The 26,271-nt window shown below is 43.4% G+C and overlaps 1 protein-coding gene across 5 annotated transcripts in view; it reads left to right on the top strand.

Moving 5' to 3' along the window:
• Positions 1 to 11,421: 11,421 nt before the first annotated feature.
• Positions 11,422 to 26,271, top strand: part of SEPTIN4 (septin 4) — a 47,330-nt gene continuing 32,480 nt past the window's right edge. For 4 of the 5 annotated variants that reach the window (XM_075594497.1, XM_075594496.1, XM_075594499.1 and 1 more), the window contains exon 1: positions 23,038 to 23,182. In XM_075594497.1, the coding sequence (XP_075450612.1) occupies positions 23,132 to 23,182 (51 nt within the window). In that variant the 5' untranslated portion in view covers positions 23,038 to 23,131. Of the gene's footprint in view, positions 11,885 to 23,037; positions 23,183 to 26,271 lie in introns of those variants that run through there. The other variant, XM_075594498.1, reaches the window with a different exon arrangement.

The raw sequence follows: 26,271 nt of genomic DNA, 5'->3' as shown, positions 1-26,271 counted from the left end.
CATTCACAAGAATGGTTATTAACCCTTTCCTTCCACGTGGAGCAGTGAATGCAATTTCACCAAACTCCATCGGTTTCCAGAGGACATCATAAAGAGCCAGTCTATGCTAAGGCACAGTACCATTTAAGAAATCTGGTCCAAAATCTTCCATTAAACATACTATCAAACGTTGTGCCACATACTCTGCTATCTCTTAGCACCCATTGGACTCTGGACTCCAATGGCGTCAGTGTCTTTACAACTAAAGCTACCAAATTTCTGGAATGTCCGACAAGGAGAGATTTACATGAGCCAGTAATATGTTACTGTTCTGTTCTAAAAATGCAATATGTCCTACTTTATTTAAAAGAGAACATTTTGCAGGCTTCAACAAGCATCTTATACAGTCTGCAGTTACCATACCAGCCCCATTATTTCATATTCACTTAAGTTCTCTAGGGAAAAAAACATCTAATGGTCAAGTTGGTGCCAAGAGAACTATTGTATATTGTGATGCCTTCTGTAGAACCAGTATGATAGGTGTTGTATATATTAGTATATATTAGTGTGGTACAGTATATGAGCTTTCAAAACCTCGCACTCTCTTGATACCTGCAGGCACTTTTGAGGTATCAGAAGCTCATATACAGCAACATCTGTGGGATCATTTAGACATCTTCCCTATCCTAAAATGTACCTTCATTTTAAGGTTGCCACGAAGATGATGTCAAATGACAGCCTATTAATGTAGAAACCACATTTTTTATTTAAAATACCATAACAAGATATTTTATGTTTTAGAATATAACCCCTAATCACATTTCCATGGCACAGGCTAATGCTACATGGAAATCCTTGACCCCCATAGGCCTATGTGCCCCGTACCTCAGAACCCAATCCAAGGGTAACCAATAACCCCATACTAAACAAGTGAGTAATTAATGAGGACACCGACAATTGGTGGTAAAGGCCACAGCATTTATTAAAACAACCAGCTATATAATTGCACACAAATGGGAGAGATTTGCCTAGTCGTTGGTACCTAGTCAAGCCAGGAGGTCTAGCTACAAGACCAACCACTAGGCTACTTCCCCTTCTCAGCACCTGCCAAAACTTCCCCCAATCACAGCAATCTCACCCCATTTACTAACAACTGTGCAACAGGTGTCTTTATTAGCTACCAACGCTGCCAGCCAATGAGTGGTTGGGGTCACCCTGAGGAGTCAAAAGGCCCTTACCACCAGAAGCTTGAGGCTACGCTTCTCCCTGTTTCCTTGTCAAGTCTCCACTACTCAAGGCTTTTCATTGCTGACTGGTAGAACCCGAACAGCAAAACAACAGAGTTGGTTTGGATGTGTTGGTTAGCAGAAATAGATGCGGGTTATCATCGGGGCTAATATCACTGCAATTAACAGTCTGCTTGTTTATATTGTAACAAAACAACGTGAAGGGATCTCCTGGTCACATAAAAGTAAAATCAGTGGTATTTAAAAATATATATTTAAACCATATAAGTTATATAAAACATGTGTTGATATTATATCCATGAAATAAAAATGATAATAGGGGATTTGTTATAATAATTAATAATGTGTACTGTGATACAAGTGAATACAATTAAAATAAAGATGCAGCTCTTAAACCGTTTTTTTTTCAGAACTTGTTCACAAATTCTTCAAAATGTAAAGATCTTCAGAAAGCTTGGGGAGCGCAGGTACCGAGAAAAGGGAGGAAAAAACACAATGGTGCAATGTTGTTTCTCACAAAGTGCTATTGTGGGTAATCTGGTAGAATCACAATCACATTTTCTATAGATATAAAAGACATACAGTATATATCCATTGTGGCAAAGAACTACTTACATACCTGGACTGCAGGTATTTTCTCTTAAGTCACTTATGGTATCTCGAGGTGAAAAACAGAGGAATACATTGGTGCCGATGGTAGCAATAGTATCAACTTTATATGTATAAAATAAACGGAATATCGAAGTGTGCACTGCCTGTCTGCCTGCCTGCCTGCCTGTCTGCCTGTCTGCCTGTCTGACTGCCTGACTGCCTGTCTGCCTGTCTGACTGCCTGCCTATCTGACTGCCTGCCTACCTATCTGCCTGCCTGCCTGTCTGTCTGCCTGTCTGTCTGTCTGCCTGCCTATCTGCCTGCCTATCTGCCTGCCTGCCTGCCTTCCTCTACTCTCTCTCTTCCCTTTTTAAAGCAGGTAAACTGAATTAATTAGGTTCACCTGTGGATTGCCTAACCAGTGGACCATTAACCTCCCATATACTGGAAAGCATGCACAGTGCAACCTCCTACTAATATACACGGAGTCCCAATATATATGCCTTTTATATCTATAGAAAATGTGAGTGTGATTTTACCAGATTACCCACAATAGCTCTTTGTGGTAAACAATATTGCACCATTGTGTATTTTCATCTCTTTTCTCGGTACCTGTGCCCCCAATCTTCATGAATAATGTTTACTGTACATTGTAAATCATTATTATTAGTGTCTGAATAAATTCCCCTCCTGTCTCGAGTTCTACATCAATCCCTTTAGGGTCTTTACTGGGCGCTCTAACTTTGTATTTTCTCTCACTGACGGCCTGATCTCTGTCTCACCTCGTGTCTCTTGGACATCTCTCATCAGATAAGCAGGTAAGATGGGAAAGGGGGGTGCTCTTTACTCTTATATAAAGCTAATAGTGAACATAACGTAAGGCATCGCAAAATTATTACATCTCTGTCCCAAAGAGCTTCCAATCTAATTTCTGATGCCTGATGCATAGGGAGTTAAGGGTCCTCTGATGAAGTCTCCCGGCTGCAAAACGAGGGTAAAAATGCAACAATTAATTGCACCAGATTTTTCAGAGAAAAATGATCTCATTAAAATCAATGGGATTTTTGTTTTGCATTGTACTCCAGAACAAATTATTGGTATTGATGCCCCGACACCCCATGATTTCATTTTACTCTAAATTGTTCTACATGTGATTGTTGGAAATGTAGTTTCTGGAACTTGACAGCTATGGTAGTAGTGGCAAATGTGCCCAATGTTAAACTTGTTAAACATTGGGGAAACCTAACACAAAGAACATTCCTGCTATAATTATGCTTTCAAAAATATCGGGAGATATAGTATCTCTTTTCAAATAAATACATTTATTAAATATCATCACACTTCAACTACTGTACTTATAATAATAATTGTTTGTTCTTGTATAGCGCTGCTAGTTTTACATAGTGCTTTACAGAGACATTTTGCACACACTGTCCCTGCCCTGGGGAGCTTACAATCTATGTGTAGCCCTGTTTCCCCCGGGTACAGTGTAACTACCAATGCTGTGTAACCTGTTGGCTCGCAGGGCCGGAGCCTCTGCCACCGAGAGCCTGGGGCAATGTAATTTTATATATGTATATGGATTATCTCTTACCAAATGCAGCGCCTCCACCTGCGATGGCTCCCAGCAGAGCGGGAGTGGTTCCTCGCAGGACAATAACACAATACTACTCACACAGCATGTAAAAGAAACAGTAGCTTTACGATCGGTAAACATAACCTTGCATGTACCATAACCTTGCATGTAACATAACCGTGCATAAACCATAACCTTGCATGTATTTCTCCTTGAGGAGACACAGTAGATAACGCGTCTCGCAGGACGCAACCCTTCACCGTGTTCCCACGCCATGTCCAACACCCCACACCGCAATCCCCAAATGTGTGTGTGACTGCGCAGCAATTAAGATGAGCAATGTTACAGTTGGTGCACTTTAATGGATGTTACCTGCCGAGCGCTCCTGCGCTCAGCCCCGCAAACAATCTTCGCAAATGATCCGATGACGCGGAGCCGTCTGCGGTATCCTCCGGGGCGATCCCACCCGGAGGGCTGATAATGTCTCGGAAGAGGTCTGGTCCCAAACCTCTGGGATGATGCTGTAGCAGTCTCTGTGTCCCTAACTCAACACACTAACGTGGCAGGTTCCTATTCTAGGGCCTGTCCCTGCTTTGACTACCACTGACTGGGGCTCAGGGCCTATCTGGGCCTGGGGATTTTCTGGCCTAGTGTAGTGGCTACTTGCCTCTCTACACATAGAGCTCCTATCTCTTCCCCTTCCTGATCTTCTCACTCTATAAACTCTTATCACTCTATAATAGTAATGGCACAACTACCCAAATCGCCAACGCAGGACGCAACCCTCCACCGTGTCCACTGTCCCACACCCAAACCCCAAGTGTGTGGTGACCGCGCGGCCACTAGAATGAAGATATTATAGGTGGTGCACTTAGGTGCAGGGTTACCTGCCGAGCGCTCCTGCACTCGGACCAGCAGACAATCTTCACAAAGGCTCCACCGCCGCGATGCCTTCCACGACTCTCCTCGGGGGCGATCCCACCCGGATAGATATGACGGTCTCTGCACTTGCAGAGAGTGATTCACTGCAATCACTAGCCAGGATATTTCTCTTCCTGGCTGTACCCTCACTTGTCTGGGTTCTACAGGACCCTGTCCCTGTCCAAGGGGAGTCCCTGTAGTAACCACAAGCTGAGGTGATTGGGGCCTAGCTGGGGCCTAAGGGGGATGTCTGGCCTAGTGTATGAGCCACTTGCTCTCTACGCTTACCCACCCTCCCCTATCTGTGTCCCAGCTTCTTCTGCTTCCTCACTGCAGCACGCAACAATGTATCTTTCCTCTCAGAGAGAGCTGTACACCCTATTGGCTCCCTGGTGTCAGGTGGCCTGTCTGCCTCTAAGCATTCTGGGGGCTGTAGTCCTCCAAGGCCCTCTTTCCTATTGGGGCCGCATGCGAGATCTGTAATGGCCGCCGCTACACTCCGCTGAGCCTGCGCAACTCTGTAATGGCCGCCGCATCGCCCTAACTGCACATGCGCGACTGTGGCCCGTCCCTGCACTACGGAGCGCCTCTGCTGCCACTTCTCCTTTACCAAAATGGCCACAGCGTCGCTACTGGCCATGTGCGAACCTCCACGACACAACCAAGATGGCGGCGCCCTGCCTCCGACGCGAGCCCCCGCAGCAGCAACAGCCCCCACCGGAGCGGGGGTAAGGGGGACCCTGCTACATATGTTTTGGTGCCTGAGGCACAGGAGATAAAGTGACTTGCCAAGTTCACAAGGAGCCGACACCAGGAATGGAACCAGGTTCCCCTGATTCAAACTCAGTGCCAGTCAGTGTCCTTACTCACTGAGCCACTCCTTCTCTTAACTACTTGCTATAAAAGCCTGATTATGCTCAATTTGCTTTTGGAGACTGTATCCTCAATGTTAAAGTGAAACATCTGCCAAGTTAGGTTTCTAAATATCCCAAATAGCTGTCCCTACAGCTCCAGAATGGCCGGGGGAAAGGAGTATTTATACCCCTATGACCTGTCCCAATCAGGGAGATGCCAACTAGTCTGGGTAGGAACAATAGTCCTGTACACGGCCCGGTTGATGAGATTACTGGGGTGGTGTGTGGGCCAGGGAGCCCAAAATGGCATGCCAAATTATGGTCATTCCTATCCTTAACATAGTCCACAGGATGTAGGCAGATACAGGAAAATCCCCTCACAATTCACCTCCAAAGACATACAGTACAGTTTTCTTGCAGAACAAGGCCACTCAGCAGGTCGTAGACCTCTCCCTGGTACTTCAACAATGGGCCTAATCCCATCACAGTGCCCAGGCCCACAATGCCAAACTCTGATATGATTGCAGCTCCTTTTGCAAGAGAGAGTTAACCCCTTCAGGTCCACCCTCTTGAACTAAACTGTACATCTCTGTTTTAAATACTTTATGAGGAACATGTATAGGACTGGTACAATAAACTGTACATACAGAAATAACTACATCATATCCTTGACAGGTAGAGGTAATGACTGGCTTAACGTTTATTTAAAAGCTGACAAATCTACCTCTCCTGTCACAGGCACTTTTGTAATCCTAGTGACTTTTATCAACACGATCGTCTACATTTTCTTTTGTGCTTTCACTGTACGTGTTTATTAAAATGAAATTGTAAATACACTAAAGCCCCTTTACACACACACACACACACACACACACACACACACACACACACACACACACACACACACACACACACACACACACACACACACACACACACACACACACACACACACACACACAATGCAGCCCCCTCAACACACACACACAAACTCTGCAATTTGTACACACAATTTGTACACACAATTTGTACACACAAACACACAATGCAGCCTCCCCTCTGTACACAAACACACAATGCAGCCCCCCACCATCTGTACACAGACACCCACAACACACACAGCAGATACATAACACACACTGCAGACACACACACACCTTTCCCCTCACTGTCTCCTTTGCCGAGCTCTCTGCAGGCAGGGTGTGGGAGGAGACAGTGCCTGGCTGATGCCTCCTGTCCAATCACCTCCCGTGTCTGAGAGCTGATCTCACTCAATGTGTATGAGAACTCAAAGCTGATTCGCATAAAAACTTGACAAGGTGCTAAAAGCGGTCGTAACCGCTAAGGTAATGAAGGGATTAACCCCTCCTGCAACCTTCCCGAGATGCCTAAACACCCACCCTGGGGCAGCTGCAACCTTCACCCACCCCTATCTACCACCAACAGACGGGGGCACTGGTGGTTAACCCCTTCATTACCTTAGCAGTTAGCCACTAAGGTAATGAAGCTCTACTTAAATTGTATTTTTATTAAATTGGATTGAAGTAGGGTTCGCTGGGGCTGAACCGCATCACTCTCAGGTTCACCCCCTGCTTCCCGAGGTACGGGCCCCAGTATGGCGTGCCGGTATCTCCTGTTAGTTTAAATGTCCCTGTCACGTGGGCCGTGACGCAGGACATTTAAACTTGCAGGTGATACCGGCACCCGATATGGAGGCCTCTACCTCGGGAAGCAGGGGATCCTTGGACCTGAAATGAATGCAGTTAATCTCTGGAGACTCCTTACTTCAATCCTATGTACTAAAAATAAAAACAGTGTGATCGCCTGTAAGAGCTGTGCAGGGAGATGCAGCGTCTCTCTGCTCCCTCTCTGCACAGCTCTTACAGACTGGTGGAGGGAAATCACACATTCAACCCATTTCGCTTGTAAAGCTACTACAAACTAGTGCGGTATGTCATGTTCTTTAAATAAACGGTATAGAAACCCCGATTTGCTTTAGTAAATACAGCACTGTTTTTTTTCACAAATTTCATACCGTGAGCTATTAAAACAAATTCAATGTTGCAATTAAAATATCGAAACTACTAAAATAGGCCCTTATATCTTACAGGTTCTGTTTTTGCGTTTATTCTCCAAAACATTTTTACTTTTTTCAACAAAAGCACATATTTTACAGTGATCACATTTACACGAGCCCCTCAACGTTGGAAACACACTTGCCTGTTAATCAGATATAAATACACTTGGGAAGATAACGTTTCCCAAAGTCCGTGAGTTTCTGAATACAAATTTAGGATCAAAAGAGACAACATCTTTTAGTAATGGATCTAAAGAAAGCCTATTCCACTGTTTCTCAATAACGGGTATTATTAGAGGTACAGTACAGCAGCTTGAGTGCTGGATCCTGGACTTCTGCGCATCATATGGCACATCCACCGATCCGATTGTATTCTGTTTGCTGGATCCAGCCAGAATAAATACTCTTTATTGAACTGCTTTTTCCTGTCTGGTGCCTTGGTCTCCCGTGACAATCGATATTTCCAGGATCAGCTATATCGACCCTTAAGAGAAGTTCAGGAGGAGTGCAAGATGCGGAATCTGACGTTTATGACCCTTTTCCTCACAGCGTATGCTTTTCTGAAAGTGATCATCTTTTGATTTTTTTTTTGGGGGGGGGGGGGGGAATTTATGAAGTCTAATTCTTACAATTAGATTTTTTTTTATTTCAGTACAATTTACACCATATTAAATTTTTGGATTTTTATCTATTTGGTTATTAAGATATGAAAGTCCACATGTATTTTTTAGTAAAGATAACTCTAGGAATTCTTTACTACAAATACGAAGTAGTCCCGCGCAAAACGTGTTTCGAGGTATACTGTACCCCGGAGACAATTTTCACATCTTAGACGCAATTGTTTCTGTATCAATGATTTTCAATTGCGAGCTAAAGATCTTCGCAGGCTATTTTTTATTGAGGATATGATATACAGATCTCTGAAGAATTTTAAACATGTGGTTTTAAAAAATAGAGAAAATGTAATATCATCTGATCCTTATTCTCATTTAAGTAGAAGGAATAATAGAAATAAGAATAATTACACTAACAAAAACAGAAAGGCCAGCGCATCATACAAAATGACACAACATATAGTGCAATACCTCAGTGCTTATCTGCTCATGAAAAAGGGTAATTTAGTTAAACCTTTTGGCCAAAAGGTTATAAGCCTGCAGCCACGTCACGGCATGACCAATCTGCAGGTCCTAACACTGCCTGAGTATAAGAATAATTACTGTACAATATGTAATTTTTGAACCTTCTTGTTTTATTACACAGTGTAGCACACAGTGTACCTCAATAAAATCCATTATTAAACATTAGAATATTCTGTCTATAGATCCTTTACTAAAAGATTTAGGGCCTCATGCAGAGAGCAGCGCTATTTAAAATTGGAGAGGGGAATAAAAAGTAGGTTTAATTTAGAGTTTTATTCTCCATATGCAGAAATGGGCGAAATCCGCTATTTTTAGCATTACTGCATGTGGAGAATTGTAAATGAGGAGATGCGCGCAGCTGAAAGGGAAAAAAAAAATCGCGCATTTTTTTCCCCCCTATAGCCGGCGAGTTCCTGCTTCTTACCACCTTTAGTTGGCGGAGAAAATTGAAGAAAATAGCGCCAAAAACAGCCGCTAGATGGCGAGCGCGCCTTTCTGAATTCGGATATTTTTCAGACTGGCGAGATGTAGGTTCTCGCCAGCCGCGCGGCGAGATTTTCAAATAGAAAAAAAAAGGCGCGTTTTTCCTACCTCTCCATTTTCAGCTGTTTTTTTTCAGCAATCAAGATTTTTGGGCTCTATGATACATAAAAACCACTCTACTGCTACATGTGTATGACTATACGGGCAGACATTTGTATCACATAACATTCTGAGTATATACAATGTTCCAACTACCTATATAAAGACACGTTGCTGGATCTCTCTTTACAAACAAAAGAGCCAATTAAAGGCTAGCTACACCCTTGTTAAAGGGGATCCTAGACAGCACCTGTTGCAACATTGTTTGTGAATGTATCACTTATACAGGAGTAGCTGTCTTTGATACAAACATAAGCCCTCTCAGCAGTTTTCATACTATATACCTATAGGTCTGGATGACTGGATATTGAAAAAATTATAGCTTGATCTCCAGTACTTATTTGGTATCAATATCCACTATAGCCACGTTTATATGGGGATTTTTAATACTGCATCTGTGTTTTTAAAGTCAATTAAGACGTAATAAAATTGTATTGTTTTTGACTTCTACGGTGATTCTGACAGCACTAATTGTTGGACAACCCTTTATGTCCATAATTAAATACTATATAGGTTTAGAGTGCTGTATATAGAGGGTTACCTTTCTGATCAAATCTCTTTTTTGATCAACACTGTTAATACCGCCAAGAAGCTAACAGGATATTTACACTAGATACTTTTAGTCCCAAAAGGGTTAAATACAGATTGGAATTTATCATTTTTTTTTTATAATTGATCCCTCCAATGAATAACTGCACTTGTTCTCTCTGGTAACATCTATATAATGTATTATATGAGTTTCCATTCATTAATATTTGTTATTGATGTGACAATTTTGTATTACATTATATTTTTGTATCCTTACTTATATGATAGTAACAATATGCTTTTTTTTTTTTTAAATAATGTATCAGAATACATTTTAGAATGTAGCTTAGTGTATACGGTGTATGTATCCTGTGGTACATTTATTGAGGTATAGGATCAGTGTATAGGATTTGATCTTGTATTTAATAGAGCCGCTGACTGATATTAGTAACTCCTTGATAAACCGCCATAGCGCCGTGAAATGCGTAGGGGTTGTTTTTATTTGCATCTATGATTTAAATTAAAAAATAGTTTTACTTTTCCTACTCCAAGTTCCCAGAAGTCCTTTTTGCTAGTCACACCACTGATTTATTTCAACATATCGCAATCTGTCAATTAAATAAAACGTACAGTAATTAGACCTGGAGTCATGTTGCAACCCATAGGAACACTACAATTCAGGGCTCATCAAGTGGCAAAACGCAAAGGGCCTGAATGTGGCCCTATGTCTGTCTGCTCCTGCTAATTTCACAATAGCTGCTTAACCCTTTGAGTGTCGGTGTGGCCACAGTACCAGAGTGCCACAGCCCCTTCGGCACATAGCAATCACTTGATTACAACATCGCTGATGAGGGTGCAGAAGAGAACCAGTCCTCCTCTTCCATTCCTCTGCTGGCTCCTGTGGAGCTCTGAACGTGATCTCCCCTAGGAAATGGGCAGAAACCCCATGACATAGCACAATGTCACGGGCCCCCACTTGGAGGGCCACGGGCCCCCACTTGGAGGGCCACATCCTGTATCTTGTAACAGTTATATACGGGGCATCCAAGTGCATTTTTTTCATACTGAAACTCACTTGTAATTTAAGGTAATGTAAATGTATATGGTACAGATGTTATAAATGCTTGCAAAATGTTTATATAAAAAAAAAAACATATTTTAACGCATTATTAAATACATTTGGGGATCTTCTGCTCCTAAATCTCATGTGGTGCCTTTGGAAAACTAGTTCCAGAGCTTCCGCTCCTCCTTATAAATAAGAACATTGATTCCCATTGCAGTACAGGCAGTCCTCGGTTATCCGACACAATGCGTTACTCAAAATGGCGTTGTAAAGCGAAACGTTGTAAAGCGAAACACGTTTTCCCATAGGAACACTGTTTAAATGAATGGTTCCGTTCCTGAAGGCATTTTTAACACTAAAATACACCAAATATTTTATGCAGGCAATAAGATATGCAGCACACACATAAATTATATAGTGTATATACTGTATTATATATATAATATAACATAATAAATAATATATTATATAATATAATATTATATAGTATAATATTATATATATACGCTCTTACGACGCTTTGCAACGTTGTTTATGTGAATTTGTATATATATACACACATACACAACGTTGCCAAGCGTCGTATGAGCGTTGGATAAGCCGTTTTGGTGTTGTAAAAATGAATATAGGTATGCATTGCATAGCGTTGGATAAGCCATTCGTTGTAAAGCGAAGCGTTGTAAAACGAGGACTGCCTGTATACAGTATCACTCCAGTCTGCAGGTCATTCTGAGGATTGCGTTCCAGTACAGGATTTCCCTCCTGCAGCGTATTAGATGATCTGCATCGGGATGGGAGGGAGAAAGGCAGGACTGGAAGCAGCTGGCACTGACCCGGAGCCAAGCAACAGACGCAGCAATATGCACTGTTAGCCTCCCTCTCTGTCTCCAGCTCATCGGCACCTGCAGAGACTCCAATATACGCGAAAGCCAGAGACGTACATGCAGGCAGAGGGGCAGAGAGGGATGGAAAGGGGCACAGCATCAGTGATTACTATTTATTTATTAAGTATTTTACCAGGAAAGACCATCTGAGATGTGCGGCTCTGTCTCAAGTACAGTATGTGTGAGGAACAAGAATCAGGACGCACCGAGATAGAGTAACAGAAAGAGTGAAATAGTGACGTACATTGTTAGAGAGAGCAAGAATCTGGCAGAAGCAGAGAGAGAGGAACAGAGAGAGAGACACCCAGACTGCAGAGAGAGGTACAGAGAGAGACACCCAGACTGCAGAGAGGGGGGAACCCTCACTCGCAATGCAGCAAATGGTAAGGATCTTTTCTTATGTAACTTGTTAAAGAGTCGCTAGAGAGAGAGAGGAATAAGAGAGAAGGGGGTGTGCGATTAAAATGGGACAGACTGCAATGGAGAAGTATGTGAATGGGTGTGTGTGTATATGTGTCTATGTGTGTGTATGTGTGTGTATGTGCAGTGTTCGACAAACCTATACATTTGCTCGCCTCGGGCGAGTGGATTTAACCCCCGGGCGAGTAAATATTGGCCCAAGCAGCACACGTTTGGTACTAGGTGGCGAGTAGATTTTTTTGTGTGGCGAGTAGATTTTTTGGTGATTTGTCAACCACTGTGTATGTGTATGTGTGTATGTGTGTGAGAGAGACTGTAAGAAAGTAGAGGTTATACAGAGACAAGGGCAGAATGCATGGATAAGAAACAGAATGCTAGGCAGTAATGATCTGTAATGTAAGGTCACTGAAAGGCTCTATAGACTGTGGGAGAGAGCCATTTCCAGAAAGCAGTGCATTTTATTGAGGGCACAGGCTGTGAGAGACTGGAATAAGTAGCAATACTGAGGGTAAAGACCGGCTTAGAGAGCTGGAAATAGACTTCAAGACCGTGGGTCCTTTATATTTAGAGCACAGAGACAGACTGCAATAAAGAAGTGACGTGTGGTGAGAGCGCAGAAGCTCTCAAGTTCAGCGTACGCTTCTAGCGCAGGATCTGCATATTGCAACACTGCGCAGTTAACCATTTTACTGCTGGGCACCGCTACGGGGGCTAAGTAGGATGGAACAAAAATGATAGATCGAGGCTTTGAAAATAAACACACGTTATACGGAATAAGGTTACTAATCCATTTGTATATGTCACTGTCAGTGCCGACAGCGCAGTGGGAAAGTACAATATACAGTAGGCAGCTTTTGCTTGTGGCGGGACAGATCCGGGCTTTGACTCCTTGCCAACAACATCAAGTCCTAAAATGAGATTGTAAGCTCCTTGGGGCTTAAATGTATTGTACTTGTATTATCCTGCTATGTAAGCTTCCAGAACTATATAAATATGTATCATGCCCCGCACCTCTGGAATGCCCTTCCCCTCAATACCCGACTAGCACCCTCGCTATCCACCTTTAAGACACACTTGCTTAAGGCCCGTAATATAGTGGGCGCGCTTTCTGCGCCGTGCGCACGCGCTATAGTTATAGTTGGCTGTGGTTAGCCAGCCATTGTATGCTAGGGCCGCGCACGCACGGCAGGGAGCGTGGAGCAGGGCGATAGCTGGGAAGACTCAAAAAGTAAGTATTCGCGCCGCTACCGCCGCTGTAATGTATGTATGTGTGTGTGTTTGTGTTTATGTGTGCACAATATTAATAAATAATGTATTCTCACAGCATATCTTTTTTTAAATTTTTAATACACACACACACACACACACACACACTTCCCCAGTGACACACAAACACACAGTGACATACACAGTACCTTCCATGCCTGTCGCTCACAGTAGCACGGACCATACACACAAAAAGTGTGCGTCATGTGCACAAGCACCCATGCATGTGCGCACCCACTATATTACAGGCCTTAGGTTGCAGCCACGCTAGCGCTGAGCATGCAACGCTTGCCGAGTTTAGTTTCGGCAATTCAGATTTAACCGTGCACGGGCACGCACACTCAACCAAGCTTGGCGCTTGAGTAAACAAAAAAAGAGACTTTGCTCAACTTATCCCCATGATCTGTTATTTGTATTATTTGTTATTTATATGATTGTCACGTGTATTATTAGTGTGAAGCGCTATGTACATTAATGGCGCTATATAAATAAAGGCATATATACGGTTTATAATTTCCCTCAGCAAATATATATATATATACTAGCTGAGAGACCCGGCGTTGCCCGGGATGTAAATGCGTAATAGGTAGTATTATTTATAAATTGTGGAACAATAGATGACTATTTGTTGTAAAGGTTGGATAATAATGTTGAAAAGATGGAAGAAAATGTAATACAATGTTGTTTACAAATGGTTTATTGTAAACACACCACAGTACAGTGTATATTTTGGTGACATAACAGATGTAAAAATGTGAGGCGTGTGTCCTGCTAGGGTGGTGGCGCGTGGGTTGTGAGTGCTGTCTGTGAGTGGGGATCCTGCTAGGGTGTGAGGCGGTGGGTCAGTGATGTCGGTCCGTAGGGGCGGGAGGCAGCAGGAAATGCCCTGTGTGGGCCTGTATGGGCCTGAGGCGCGAGGCTGCGCGCCTGAAATAGGAGAGTTACTGGCGCCATAAGCTGAGGCGGGACGTGCAGTTGTGTGACTTACCTGAGGGGGAGGTAGCACCGGGGAGGTAAGGGAGCGGCTGCGGTAGGAGGGCCGCGCTTCCCCTTTGTCCGGAGCCGGTGCAGGGCGGCGCACGTGATGGGGGGGGGGGGACAGAGGGTGTGTGTGTGTGTGTGTGTGTGTGTGTCCAGCCAATGAGAGGTGTGCGGGGCGGGCTGGCCAAAGGAGCCAATGAGATTGCCGCTAGGAACACAGGGAGGGACACAGGGAGACACATACATACAGACAGACAACGACACATAGGACACTTTGAGAAATATATAGTAGATATATATACAGTATGAAATGAAATGACGTTTGTGGGACCACTAATGAGTGGAAATGTCCTCCAATTAGTGAAACTCAAACCAAATGAGTGACACAACAATCCTTGTTTCACGGCAATACTGGGACCAGCATGCAACATTCATAGCGCAGGCAGGTCACTTCCAAAAGCAATATGTATTGCTGTAGTTTCCCCCCAGGGCGTTTGGATACCCTCCTGTGTTAAATCCCCAATCCAGGTGGGATTTGTAGAGCAAGTATTCTGTTTGGCGATTCACGGATCCTTGGGAGTACGTTCAATCTTGACCGTAACAGACCTTTTCTGGTCTGGCTCAAGGCAAAATGTTGAAGGATACGTGAAAATTGCAACTTGAGACTTAAAAAATAATGTGAAGTGGAAAAGTTGCATTTCCATTTTAAAGTAAAAAAAGAACGAAATGTGTAAAATAATGATTTCGCTTAGCGCGTCAATGGGAAATGGAATAAAGGGAATAATGCTATAATCTACATTGTAACAATAACTAGGGATGTCATTCAGCGAGTAAGGTGTGGATCTACTGATGTGTTGTATGGGATGGGGGGGAGGGGGGGGAGGTTTGCTGCTTTGAAGACGTTTGGATTTTTAAAAAATCCTAAACCACTGGAAACACTAATGTCAATATATATCAATGTGCATTATTTTTGCACTGTGGTTTTTTTTTATTACTGCATATCTGTGGGGTTGTGTAGTATTAACCCCTTCCGATACTAGCAGTGCATTGCAGTCCTCTCAGGCATTTGGGTTAAAGTGATGCAAATTGCTGTAACATGCTCAAGCATTTGTGCTAATTTTGAAGGTGTTAACGGAGATCAACCATCAGGACCCGAAATCAATGAGATTTGGGGACTCTGAGTCCAAAAATAATTCAAATTGAAAAGTACTTTTTTTTTTTTTTTTTAAATCAGGGAGACAATTTTTATGCTAGAATATAGTGCGACCGACTCCAAGTCAGTGAGATACAGAAAATCAGGGAGAGTTGGCAAACCTGCCCCCCAGAAACAGGGAAGACAAGAACACAACAGATAATAAAGCTTTTTGAGAGACAGCCCGGCTGGAACTGTGGCCTGTCACATGACCAAACACTTGCTTAGAGTTATTGGGACTTGCAGCTATGGCAACCAAAACCTAGTACTACACAAAGAGGATTATGGGATTTTCAGCGTAAGAGTGTCAGTGGCGTGGATTTGTGTTACATATGCATACATATTAATGGTCTGCACTGATAAGGGACTGAGACATATGCTGATGAGACAAGTACTGTACTGTATATCAGAGATGATAACTCAAAACTGACAACACGCCCACCCCCCTGACAGATTGTAGATGGTGTTGAAAGAAAGAAGGTTGAGTTCAACCCATGTTAAATTTAGTTAACTGAGAAACGCATCCCACATTCATTATATATTAATAGTAAACTACTTAGGTCTGTCAGTGAGACTTCATTGAAGTTTATGAGACTGTTTATGCTAAAAGCAATGAGACTGATGCCAAATCAGGTGAGAGTTGGCAGGTCAGGTATATATAGGGCAATATAAACATCACTCAAACTATTGATTCACTTATAAGTGTGATTTACTCATCTCTAAGGGCGATCCCATTGAAGTGTATTGACGTTTTAAGACTGACTGATTCCTAGGAGAGTGATCTCAATGAAGCATTTGAGAGTACCTGATGTTTTCCGAGGGTGCCTCTTGTGTAAGAGCTTATCCCATTGAAGCGTATGGTGTGTGTAAGAGGATGACAGTGATTAAAATTAGGGAGACCCCCTTCTTAATGAGGGGGGATTGAGAGGTATACGTATGTGGGGCTATAATAAAAAGTTAGAACTCTGACTTTGAGAAATTGTAGGGTTTAGCAATGCGCTCAGTAGTTTACCAAAAGATTACTGGGGTGAGCGAGAAATAATTGATACCATGGCCCCAACTTCACATATTCTTCTTACGAAAAAGGCCTTGTCAGCGGTCAAAGTGGCTTAAACTATTGGGTAGTGCGTCTTGATTTCAAGAACCTCTTAGCCTATTGGGAAATTTAGGGAAGAAATCTTTGAAATTTATTTAGAAAGGTTTATGGAATATTTATACGATAAACACAGAAGGGGAGGTAGTTCTTCTTCTAAAAGGTGTGTAAATAAAAGGTTATTTTACAAAAATAGGAGCGCATGAAATGAAACCAAAAGAAAACCGAATTTAGTGCATAATCTTTATCATAAAATGTAATAAAAATACACAACAAACTACAATATATACATCAAAAAGTGCCTAAATGACACTGTATGCAAATGTAAACCACTAGATCAAATACTAGGGTTCATACCACATAGGGGGATAAGGGTGCCACGACCCAACAGACACAAGGGATCCCTAGTTGTTGCAGGGGAAGAGAGAGTAAACAGGAACTGTCTAGATGGAAAAAGTCAGACCTGTAAACTCAAACACCTCCCGTGTGGAAACCTTGTGGTGTAGCTGGGCTTGCGGCAGCAGCGCTAACAGACCGTCGTCACGGACATGCGTCGCTGCGTGATGACGTCACCTTACGCGTTTCGTGTCAAATGACACTTCTTCAGAGGATAGTCATTGGCTCTTACTATGGTGTTTAAATACCTCTATAGGTTATTCTAAGCTGTTAGTTTCCATTGCCTTTTTCCTTCAAAACATGTCCTAATAAAATCCTCCAGAGTTGTTCTGTTTTGAGAGGCTAAATAAATGTTCTTCAAAAGAGTGTCTCCTGTGAATTTTACAGGAACGGCCATACAATAGATTTTTTTTCCCTTAATGTGAATTAAATACGTTTATCAAAGTGCAACCCATTTATTAACCCCTTCTACATGAGGAGGGTAGAAATGCATTGTACTACGATACATATTGGCCAACAGCAACAAACGGGTTTAACCTAAACTACTAATAATGCAAACCTGCAGACTATGGGGGAAACTTGTTTTATAATATAAACTTTACTTTGGGAGAAGGGTCAGTCCCAATTCCCTGCCACCTGTAATTAACACGGAAGAGTCTCCCATTGAACATGAAATCACAGTGGGTCCCCCTTTGTCCTATTCCAACAGCGTGAGAAAGTGAACCACATTATTCTGTGCATTCTGTCTGTGTCAAAACCTTCCACGTACAGTAGGATCAGCATCAGGCCTTTTTTTTTTTTAACTACAGTATAGTATCACTTTTTTGTATTGGAAAAGTTTTCAGGCCTAAACTGCTAATTGCTAATCAAAGCATATTAAAAAAAGAACATTATAAATAGCAGAGAACGGCAACGCATAAACACTTTATAGCAACTTTAATGTTTTATGGCGGCTAGTCCAGTGTAGAAATATAAACTAAACTTGCAATACATTGAAAGACCATTGCAATATAACAACTTTAATGTGAAACTTTACCTTTCAAATAAGTCATTTGCAGAATGTACCTAAAAGTGGGCAGAGATACTGTATGGGGGCTAGGGAGGTAAAGGATGCTGCTCAAAAGCTAACAAGCGGAAGTTGTCCTCCTTTCTAGTTTCCTTCTTGGTTTTCTGCCTAATAGGAAAGGATTTATATGTTAGGAAGTGGTCAATTCTAGGTATAACTTTGTGAATAACTTTGAGACCTTATACTTCGCCACAGAGAGATATGAATGAGGTAGGTCCTTGCCCAGCGAGATTTCAGGGCTCTACTACAGATTGCTCCATGCAATGATGTGCAGAGATCCTTAAATAGCGCTGAATCTGTAAAGGATTTAGAAGATCGGCTAAAAACATTTCCATGGCCCTCACCTTAATTATATTTAAATTATGTTTAAAGCGGAAGTTCCCATTTTGCCATTCATTTTCTGTGTCTTAATGCATCCACCAATGAGGAGCCACGTCTGATCAAGCGAATCAACCTTCCAATCAGGGACAGTTATACATACACTTTTTCAACAGCAAAAGCTAAACAAAAAACGAAATAACAAACCACCTAATAATACATGCAAAAAGATAAAATAACAACTGTTTATTACTGTTTAGTAAGGAGTATTATTAAATAAGTAAATACACTAGCAAGAGATGTCTAAACTAATATAATGAAAGTATTTGTAAAACCATCGCAGCTTGCTACTACTCCAAATGGGTCAGAGTTAATAAAAGCTTACTAGACCCTAATATTAAACTACATTAATATTTATAAAGAACATTCAACATGTCCTTAAAACCATAAAATCACAATTTATAAAAATGAATTTATTTTCCCTAATGCAAGAGATGGGTATGGTAATTAAATAAATCAAATCCATCGCAGCTTGCAATAATGTATACCAAAGGATCAGAGTAAAGCTCGCAAGACCCTTGGAAGTAATTATAGGGACAACATTTGGTAATAAAAAGCCCTTATTAACGTGTATAATAATACTGAAATACAATTAAGTTAATATTATCCATATAGTGAATACATACTGCTGCGGCCAAGTTTATTCGAGCATTTGCCCGTTCTTGGCCGCAGCAGTAGCCTGGCGCGCGCCCGAGAGTGACGGGCGCGCGCCGAAGCAGTGGAAGAGCGCCCTCCGATCGGGGCGCTCTCCCTACCGCTGCCGGGTCCGCCGGGTCCCCCGGAACCCCCTGCCGCTGTCCCGCGATCGCGGGACACCAGGGCTCCCTTGGGGAGCCCCTGGACGCGCGTGCAGGGGGCGCACGCTCCCGAAGACGCGTGACCGCGCGTCTATGACGCGCGGCACGCCGAGGGGCGGCCACTAGCAAGCCGGGAAATCTCCCGGCTTGCGGTACCGGCCACACTTTAATAAAGTGTGTCGGTAGTGTACATATATCCATATCATTCTATGAGAACATGACCTAATTAACAATTATAGTACATCATAAAGATACCTTAAAAATTACATCTAAGTCGTATATATATATATATACATACAAAATAATGATATAATAGAACATAGCTCCATCTAAAACAAATATAATTATATGTAACGGGTATTTCACCCCACCCAATCGCATATATAGTGTGAGTGAGGAGGAACCTATATGTTACCAGGTGTGGTGCTATACCTGCAGGCTCACAGGAGATCTGAGCCTCCACCAGTGAGAGCCTGGGGTGAATCCTCTGGAACGTTCTCGGTTTCAGCGCCTCCACCTATGGAGGATTCTATAGGGATGTAGAATGGCCCTAACATAGGAACCCACCCAGAAACCACATACGCCAGGGTTATGGCTAAAAGGTTTACTGAAAGAGCAAATAACACAATAACATTACACTTATAACATTCCCCCTTCTCTGGGGAGTAACTCCACTGTCACCGTGTATCCCCACACTGTGCCCACAGCCCAACCCCTTGTCCCGTGGTCAGTGCTGCCACTATGTGTAGTTGTAATGTTAGGATTCGTTGGTGCACTTATGGGGGTACCTGCCGAGCGCTCCTGCACTCGGGGCTGCAAGCACTTCGAAAAGGATCTGTCGCTCGGTGATTCCGTCTGATCTTGTGGTTCCTTGCCCGGGGTCCGCCAGGGGCGATCCCACCCTGGAGATAGTCTCTGTGGGCACAGACTTGAGCCCAAGTCTCCTCTCAGGGAGCGCAGCGTCCGCTGTGTCCCTATCTAACACTAGTGCTACTGTGACAGGGTCCCTAACCTAGGGCCTGTCCCTTTAGCACCACAAACTGGGGAGTGAGGACCTATCTGGGACTTAAGGGGTTACTGGCCTGCTCCGTTCCCCTAGCTCTTCCCGGTCCTGACTCTAACTACTACCTAGCAGCGGCAGCAACGCACTGCCACCTACTTGGTACTTGCAGCAAACGTGCTGCACAAACGCACAATGCCTTCTTGTCAGACCTCACAGCACTGACAGCCATGACTCTGACAAGACAGCATATACACACACCTAAGGGGAGGGTCCCTAACCTGGGGCCGTCCCTATTTAATTACCCACTAACCTGGTGGGGAGTTGGGGCCTGCCTGGGATATGGGGGACCTTACCTGGTGTAGGAGCCACTTGCTCCCTACACCCTTCCTTCCCCTTCCTGCTCCCAGCTCCAACTGACAAAAACCCTGTGTGCACACAACATTGTTGCAACTCTGCAGCATGAGAATCTGCCAGCTCTATTGGCTTCAATGCTGCCTGTGACCAGGGTGAATGTGCAGTCCCCAGAGGCTGCTGGGAATTGTAGTTCTTGGTACAGCTCTTTCCTATGGGGACCGTGTGCGCGATCTTTACTGCGCATGGGCGAAGCTCGCGCCACAACCAAGATGGCGGTGCCCGCCGGGAGAATTCGCCGTCCCCTTCCCCCACTGTCACAGGGGTAAGGCAGGGGGCAAAGGAAGATCAGGGGAACCAGGGGTGATCCCCTTACACTCTCCCCCTGGTGAAAATACCAACGTCCCCGCTTGGAGGACAGCGTCACACAGCACAATAAAGTTATATAATGAAAATGCAATGCATAGTATATACAACTTATTACAGGTGCTTTAACGTCAATGGTACATGGCATATCACACACAGTAATCCTCGAGGCCAGCTGAGTGTTAGCTGCTTGCTGAGACCATGTGTGGGGTGCCCCTAACTGATCATGTAGGGGTACCTCACTTTTACGTTTGTGAGCCTCCCCCAGGAGAATCTCATGGAGTACGTCTTCCCTACAAGGAGGTGTCCATGAGTTCTAACCTTTATTATTGCGCTGCTGGTTTATTACCCCCAATGAAATTGTGAGTGGTGGGTTTATCTCATTCACTCTCAGTTTTCAGGGAACCCTGGTTATATGGCTGTGGACCTACTCACTGGTATATTGTATACACCTACCTATGCTATGGAACTTACTACCTTTTAATACAGCTAGGTATTTGAGCATTTTGACAACTCTCTCTACTGCTATTGGCCTAAAAGTAGTCGATAATGTTTTGAGTGTGATACTGAGCATGAGAACAGGATTGTAGGAGGGGGTTGGTGAGGAGCAGTATTGCAGGCGCTAGTGCAGAAAGACAGTAGGAGTGCAGGAGAAGTCCTTTAGAGGAGCGCAACCAAGCTTGTTTGTGAGTGTACTTTACGGAAATATAGTTCTCCTTGACGACAGATTCTTAGTGAAGGAAATGACAGAATATAGTCTGTGTGTCCAATTGATCCTTGTATTGGTTCAGATGGGCTGTAAGCTAGTTCAGATGTAAAAATGCTGCTGTGAAACCAACTGAGAGAGAAAGGACCCAACGTAATATGTCTGGTCATACACAGAATGAAATGTCTCTTATAAGAATCCACTCACACTTGTAATGAAGTATATGGAGATGACTTATTCAACAGACTTGGCTTGTCCTTAAGATATTGTACACAGGTATGTTCACTCTGATGCAGCTCAGCAATTCCCCAAATTACAATCAACTCCACTGACGTAGCATTACGCGGACGGAGATAGAGGTCAACCAGTGGCGTCATCAATTGAAGACGATCTGTCTACAACGTGACCCCGAGAGGAGACAATGTCTAATCCCAGCTGGAGACGCCGACAACCCTGAGTCTGCTCATCCTGCACACGGCAATTTATAAAGGCACAAACTGACCAGAAAATGTGTACATTTGTATTTGGTGGGGAGTGCGTATTAAATGTATTGAAGATTATATACTATGTGCGCGCATATCTCTTTCATTTTTGGGAAATGACTTGGATGCATCAGAGTGAACATAGCCCCTGATATAGAAAACAATAGTCCTCCTTGGCGCTGGTCTCAGATGAAAAAGTGCACAGAAGACAAAAAATAAAATAGTGTCAAATACCTCACAGTATTAATGGATATATATCCTCAAAGGGATTCCCATTAATACTGTGAGGTATTTTACACTATTTTATTTTTTTTCATCTGAGACCAGCGCAAGGACGACTATTGTTTTCTACATTTATTGGAAGGATTTGGACAATCCGGGAGTGCTCTAGGCTGCAGGAAGCTTTGGTTCTTAAAGGTTTTTGATATTTGTCAATGTAAAGAATTTCACTGTGTGTACGTATTTTTTCATGAGATACATATAGTATATCTTGTTGGTTAGCGCTGGCACTTGTGTATGGTCCTTTTATAGCCTCTGATATACTTGACAAACATCTTGCAATGTCACTGGCTATTATACAGGCATACCCCGGTTTAAGGACACTCACGTTAAGTACACTCGCGAGTAAGGACATATCGCCCAATAGGCAAACGGCAGCTCGCGCATGCGCCTGTCAGCACGTCCTGAACAGCAATACCGGCTCCCTACCTCTACCGAAGCTGTGCGCAAGCGGGGAGACTATAGAGCCTGTTACACATGTGTTATTTACATCAGTTATGCACGTATATGACGATTGCAGTACAGTACATGCATCGATAAGTGGGGAAAAAGGTAGTGCTTCACTTTAAGTACATTTTCGCTTTACATACATGCTCCGGTCCCATTGCGTACGTTAATGCAGGGTATGCCTCTACTGTACAATGCAAAATAAATGTCATTTTTATCATATCTTTAGTTACAGGGCCCTCTGGCCCTGAATAAGTTAAGTGCTTTCGTGGTACCACTGGTCATTACTTTGCAGGAGGGAGGGGATAATGTGTCTCTGAGCAGGCGTGATGCCAGCTCTCCTCCTGGCAGTGCTGGACCACTCTATATATAAGTAGTGATGGTCCCCGGGGACTCTGTGTTTGGCTATGGAGAGCAACAGTGAGGAAGCAGGAATTGACCTAGAGGAGGAGACCCAGGTGAGATCCTCTCCCACTGCTCTGGACCTCCTCATAGCATCCTCTGTGTGCATACATGTAGAACTTCTGTAGGCACTTGTATGTGTAACTCTGTGTGTATTTATGCACATGTATGTATAAATCCCATGTTTACATACACTTGCATGTATAACTGTCTTTGTACAGTGTTCACATGTACAGTAAACATAACTGCAATGTCTGTATACACTTGTATGTATAACTTTGTCATTGTAGGCACATGTATGCATAACTCCCATGTCTCTATACACTTGTATATATACCTGTGCGCTTGTATGATTCTGATATGATATATGGTATATATGTATTTTTATTCTTTTCATTGTTATAGTCGTATTTGGGTATTCATATCCCCTCTTGGATATTTGTAGTGCTTTTTCATGTTTAGATTATTTTCTAACCAATTTTCATTTTCCTAGTTATAAAAAATATATATTGTTTGAATAAAAGTAATAATGTATATATTCTTTTGGTAGGTTGTTGCCCAAACAAATACGATATAATTGAACCTGTTTCAGTATTATTCAGCTCCCTGAGCACTACAATAATAGTGTAGTTGCCACCGTTCAGTAACCCCTGATTTCCATGAGCAAAATCTGCAGGTCACCCCCCTGACTTCCTTCACTGCCTTCCTAGCCCTCGGACCTACTGTAAGTGGGGATTAATGATATTAGCATGTTTATTGAGTTAAATGTAGGTGTTAGATTAGAAACTTATTGTGGAAACTTGTAGGCAAATGATCAATTCCCAATCATTTTATTTTTTGTTTTTGGAAAGAAAAAAAAAATTTGAATTGCATTTCTGCTGTTGAGAAAAAAAAAACATACAGTAATTCATTTTTTAACGGATGCGTGCAAGTAAGGGAATAAAGTAATTGACTATTTCTAAGCAATCAATTACATTGAGAAGTTGTTAACATTTTTTGTTGTTGCTTACTACGTGGGAATAACTGCATTACTGTGCAACATATATAGGATATTATTAACCATTTTCCGTCATAACAGAATGGCACAGTATTATTCCATTACACCCCTCCGGCAAAATCTCTCCTTGCCTAAGATGACTACAGTAGAAAGCATAATTTTAGCAAACCGTCTCCTGCCAGAAGGCAGAGCATTTCTCCCTTAACGCACTTATTGGATAGGGATCTGCAGAACATCACTCTACTGTCCACCCCCCTGCTTGATACCTGCAGAGTATTACTCCCTTAGTGCTTCAAATACTGTAACCCTCTATCTGTCAAGTATCACGTCTTTGCTCTTCTTTGTAAGAGAGATTTCTATTCATTATTTGACTAAGCAAAAGGCAGAGAGCCCCAGTGCTACATCCAACATCTATTTTTCTCTCATAAATGAGGGTCACAGGTAGTTAAGTTATTTGACTGCCTAAGACCTCTGCAGCCCATTGCTCCTTTATTCACTGTCTGTCTACTTTTTTTTGTATTGGAAACTAGTAGAGCATTCATCCATTCATTTTTTCACTAAACCCTGCAGAGCATCGCTCTATCATGCCCTGCAGGGTCGCTCTGTGTATGTACTAATGAGCTGGAGACTGGAATCTGAAACACAACTAATGGGATCAGAAAATGTCAAGGTCAGAAACAAGGGCACAGCATCCATCGATACATCAATAGCGCATACGCAGGGGGTGTTGTGGGGAGCACTGCCAGGGAGAGGTGCCACGGGGACTGATTGCGAATGAACAGTGTAAGAGTGCTGATTTAGCACAAACAGTGTAAGAGTGCTGATTTAGCACAAACAGTGTAAGAGTGCTGATTTAGCACAAACAGTGTAAGAGTGCTGATTTAGCACAAACAGTGTAAGAGTGCTGATTTAGCACAAACAGTGTAAGAGTGCTGATTTAGCACAAACAGTGTAAGAGTGCTGATTTAGCACAAACAGTGTAAGAGTGCTGATTTAGCACAAACAGTGTAAGAGTGCTGATTGAACACAAACAGTGTTGGGGGTCTATTTATTTAATTCAAACTTTTTCTAACGCACTACTCACCAAGAAACTCAGTGCAAGAGCACGTCTCGGAACTTAGGGACACACATCCCAGACCTTCAACCAGGACCTACCGAAAAAACATAAATGGTGAACGACGAGGAAGAGGGCGGGAAACACAAATGGGAGCAGGAAACCTGGTTGCCAGGATATTAAGGTGTGGTTGCCATGGTTTGTTTCAAAAGGAAGATTGTAGAGGGCAGAGGGCACATGTGTATTAATGCTTAAGGCTAAGGCCCCGCTCCCAGAGTCAGTGCTCCCGCACTGCAGACAGGCGGGGCGCTGACATACACAGACCGCGATATGCGGTCTGTAGGGAGCCGGAGCGGGGAGGTGGGCGGGAGTGGGAGGCTTGAGCGGGAGGGGGGGCATGGCTTGAGCGGAGGGACCCGCTACTCTCCCCCCCCTCCCTCCACGGCTCGGGCTGCTGATTGAAGGTAAGTAAAGCAACACACACACACACACAGACAGAGGCAGGCACTCACGCACTCAGGCACACACATACACACACACAGACAGGCACGCACGCACTCAGACACACACACAGACAGGCACTCACTCTGCTTTCACTCCACACTCCTCCCCGCTCCCCGAAGCCTCTCCTCCTCCCGAAGCCTCCCCTCCCCATTGGCTCACAGCCACAACACGTGACGCGTCAACGCTAGGGATCACCATTCTCTTGTATCCCATAGCGGCTGACGCGCCACAGCGTGTAGTAAGCTGTGCAGCCAGGGGGGACCGGGACTGGCTCCGCAGGATTCCCCTGCTGGTGGGGAACTCGTGTGTGGCCGCCCGCACCACCGAGCGCAGTGGGACCGAGGCCTAAGGCAGGCAGTGGATTCCAACATTTTTTTGGTTAAGGAATTCTATAATTATATTTGGAAATTCTGAGGAACCCCAACCCTCTCTAATAGCACGTCTGAGATCAGATGCATTGTAAGGAACCCCAACCCTCTCTAATAGTGCGTCTGAGATCAGATGCATTGTAAGGAACCCCAACCCTCTCTAATAGCGCGTCTGAGATCAGATGCATTGTAAGGAACCCCAACCCTCTCTAATAGTGCGTC

The sequence above is a fragment of the Ascaphus truei genome, chromosome 3 (genome assembly GCF_040206685.1).
Source record: "Ascaphus truei isolate aAscTru1 chromosome 3, aAscTru1.hap1, whole genome shotgun sequence".
Taxonomy (NCBI): domain Eukaryota; kingdom Metazoa; phylum Chordata; class Amphibia; order Anura; family Ascaphidae; genus Ascaphus; species Ascaphus truei.
The sequence above is the reverse complement of the archived record's forward strand: the minus strand, read 5'-3'. Positions and strand labels throughout refer to the sequence as shown.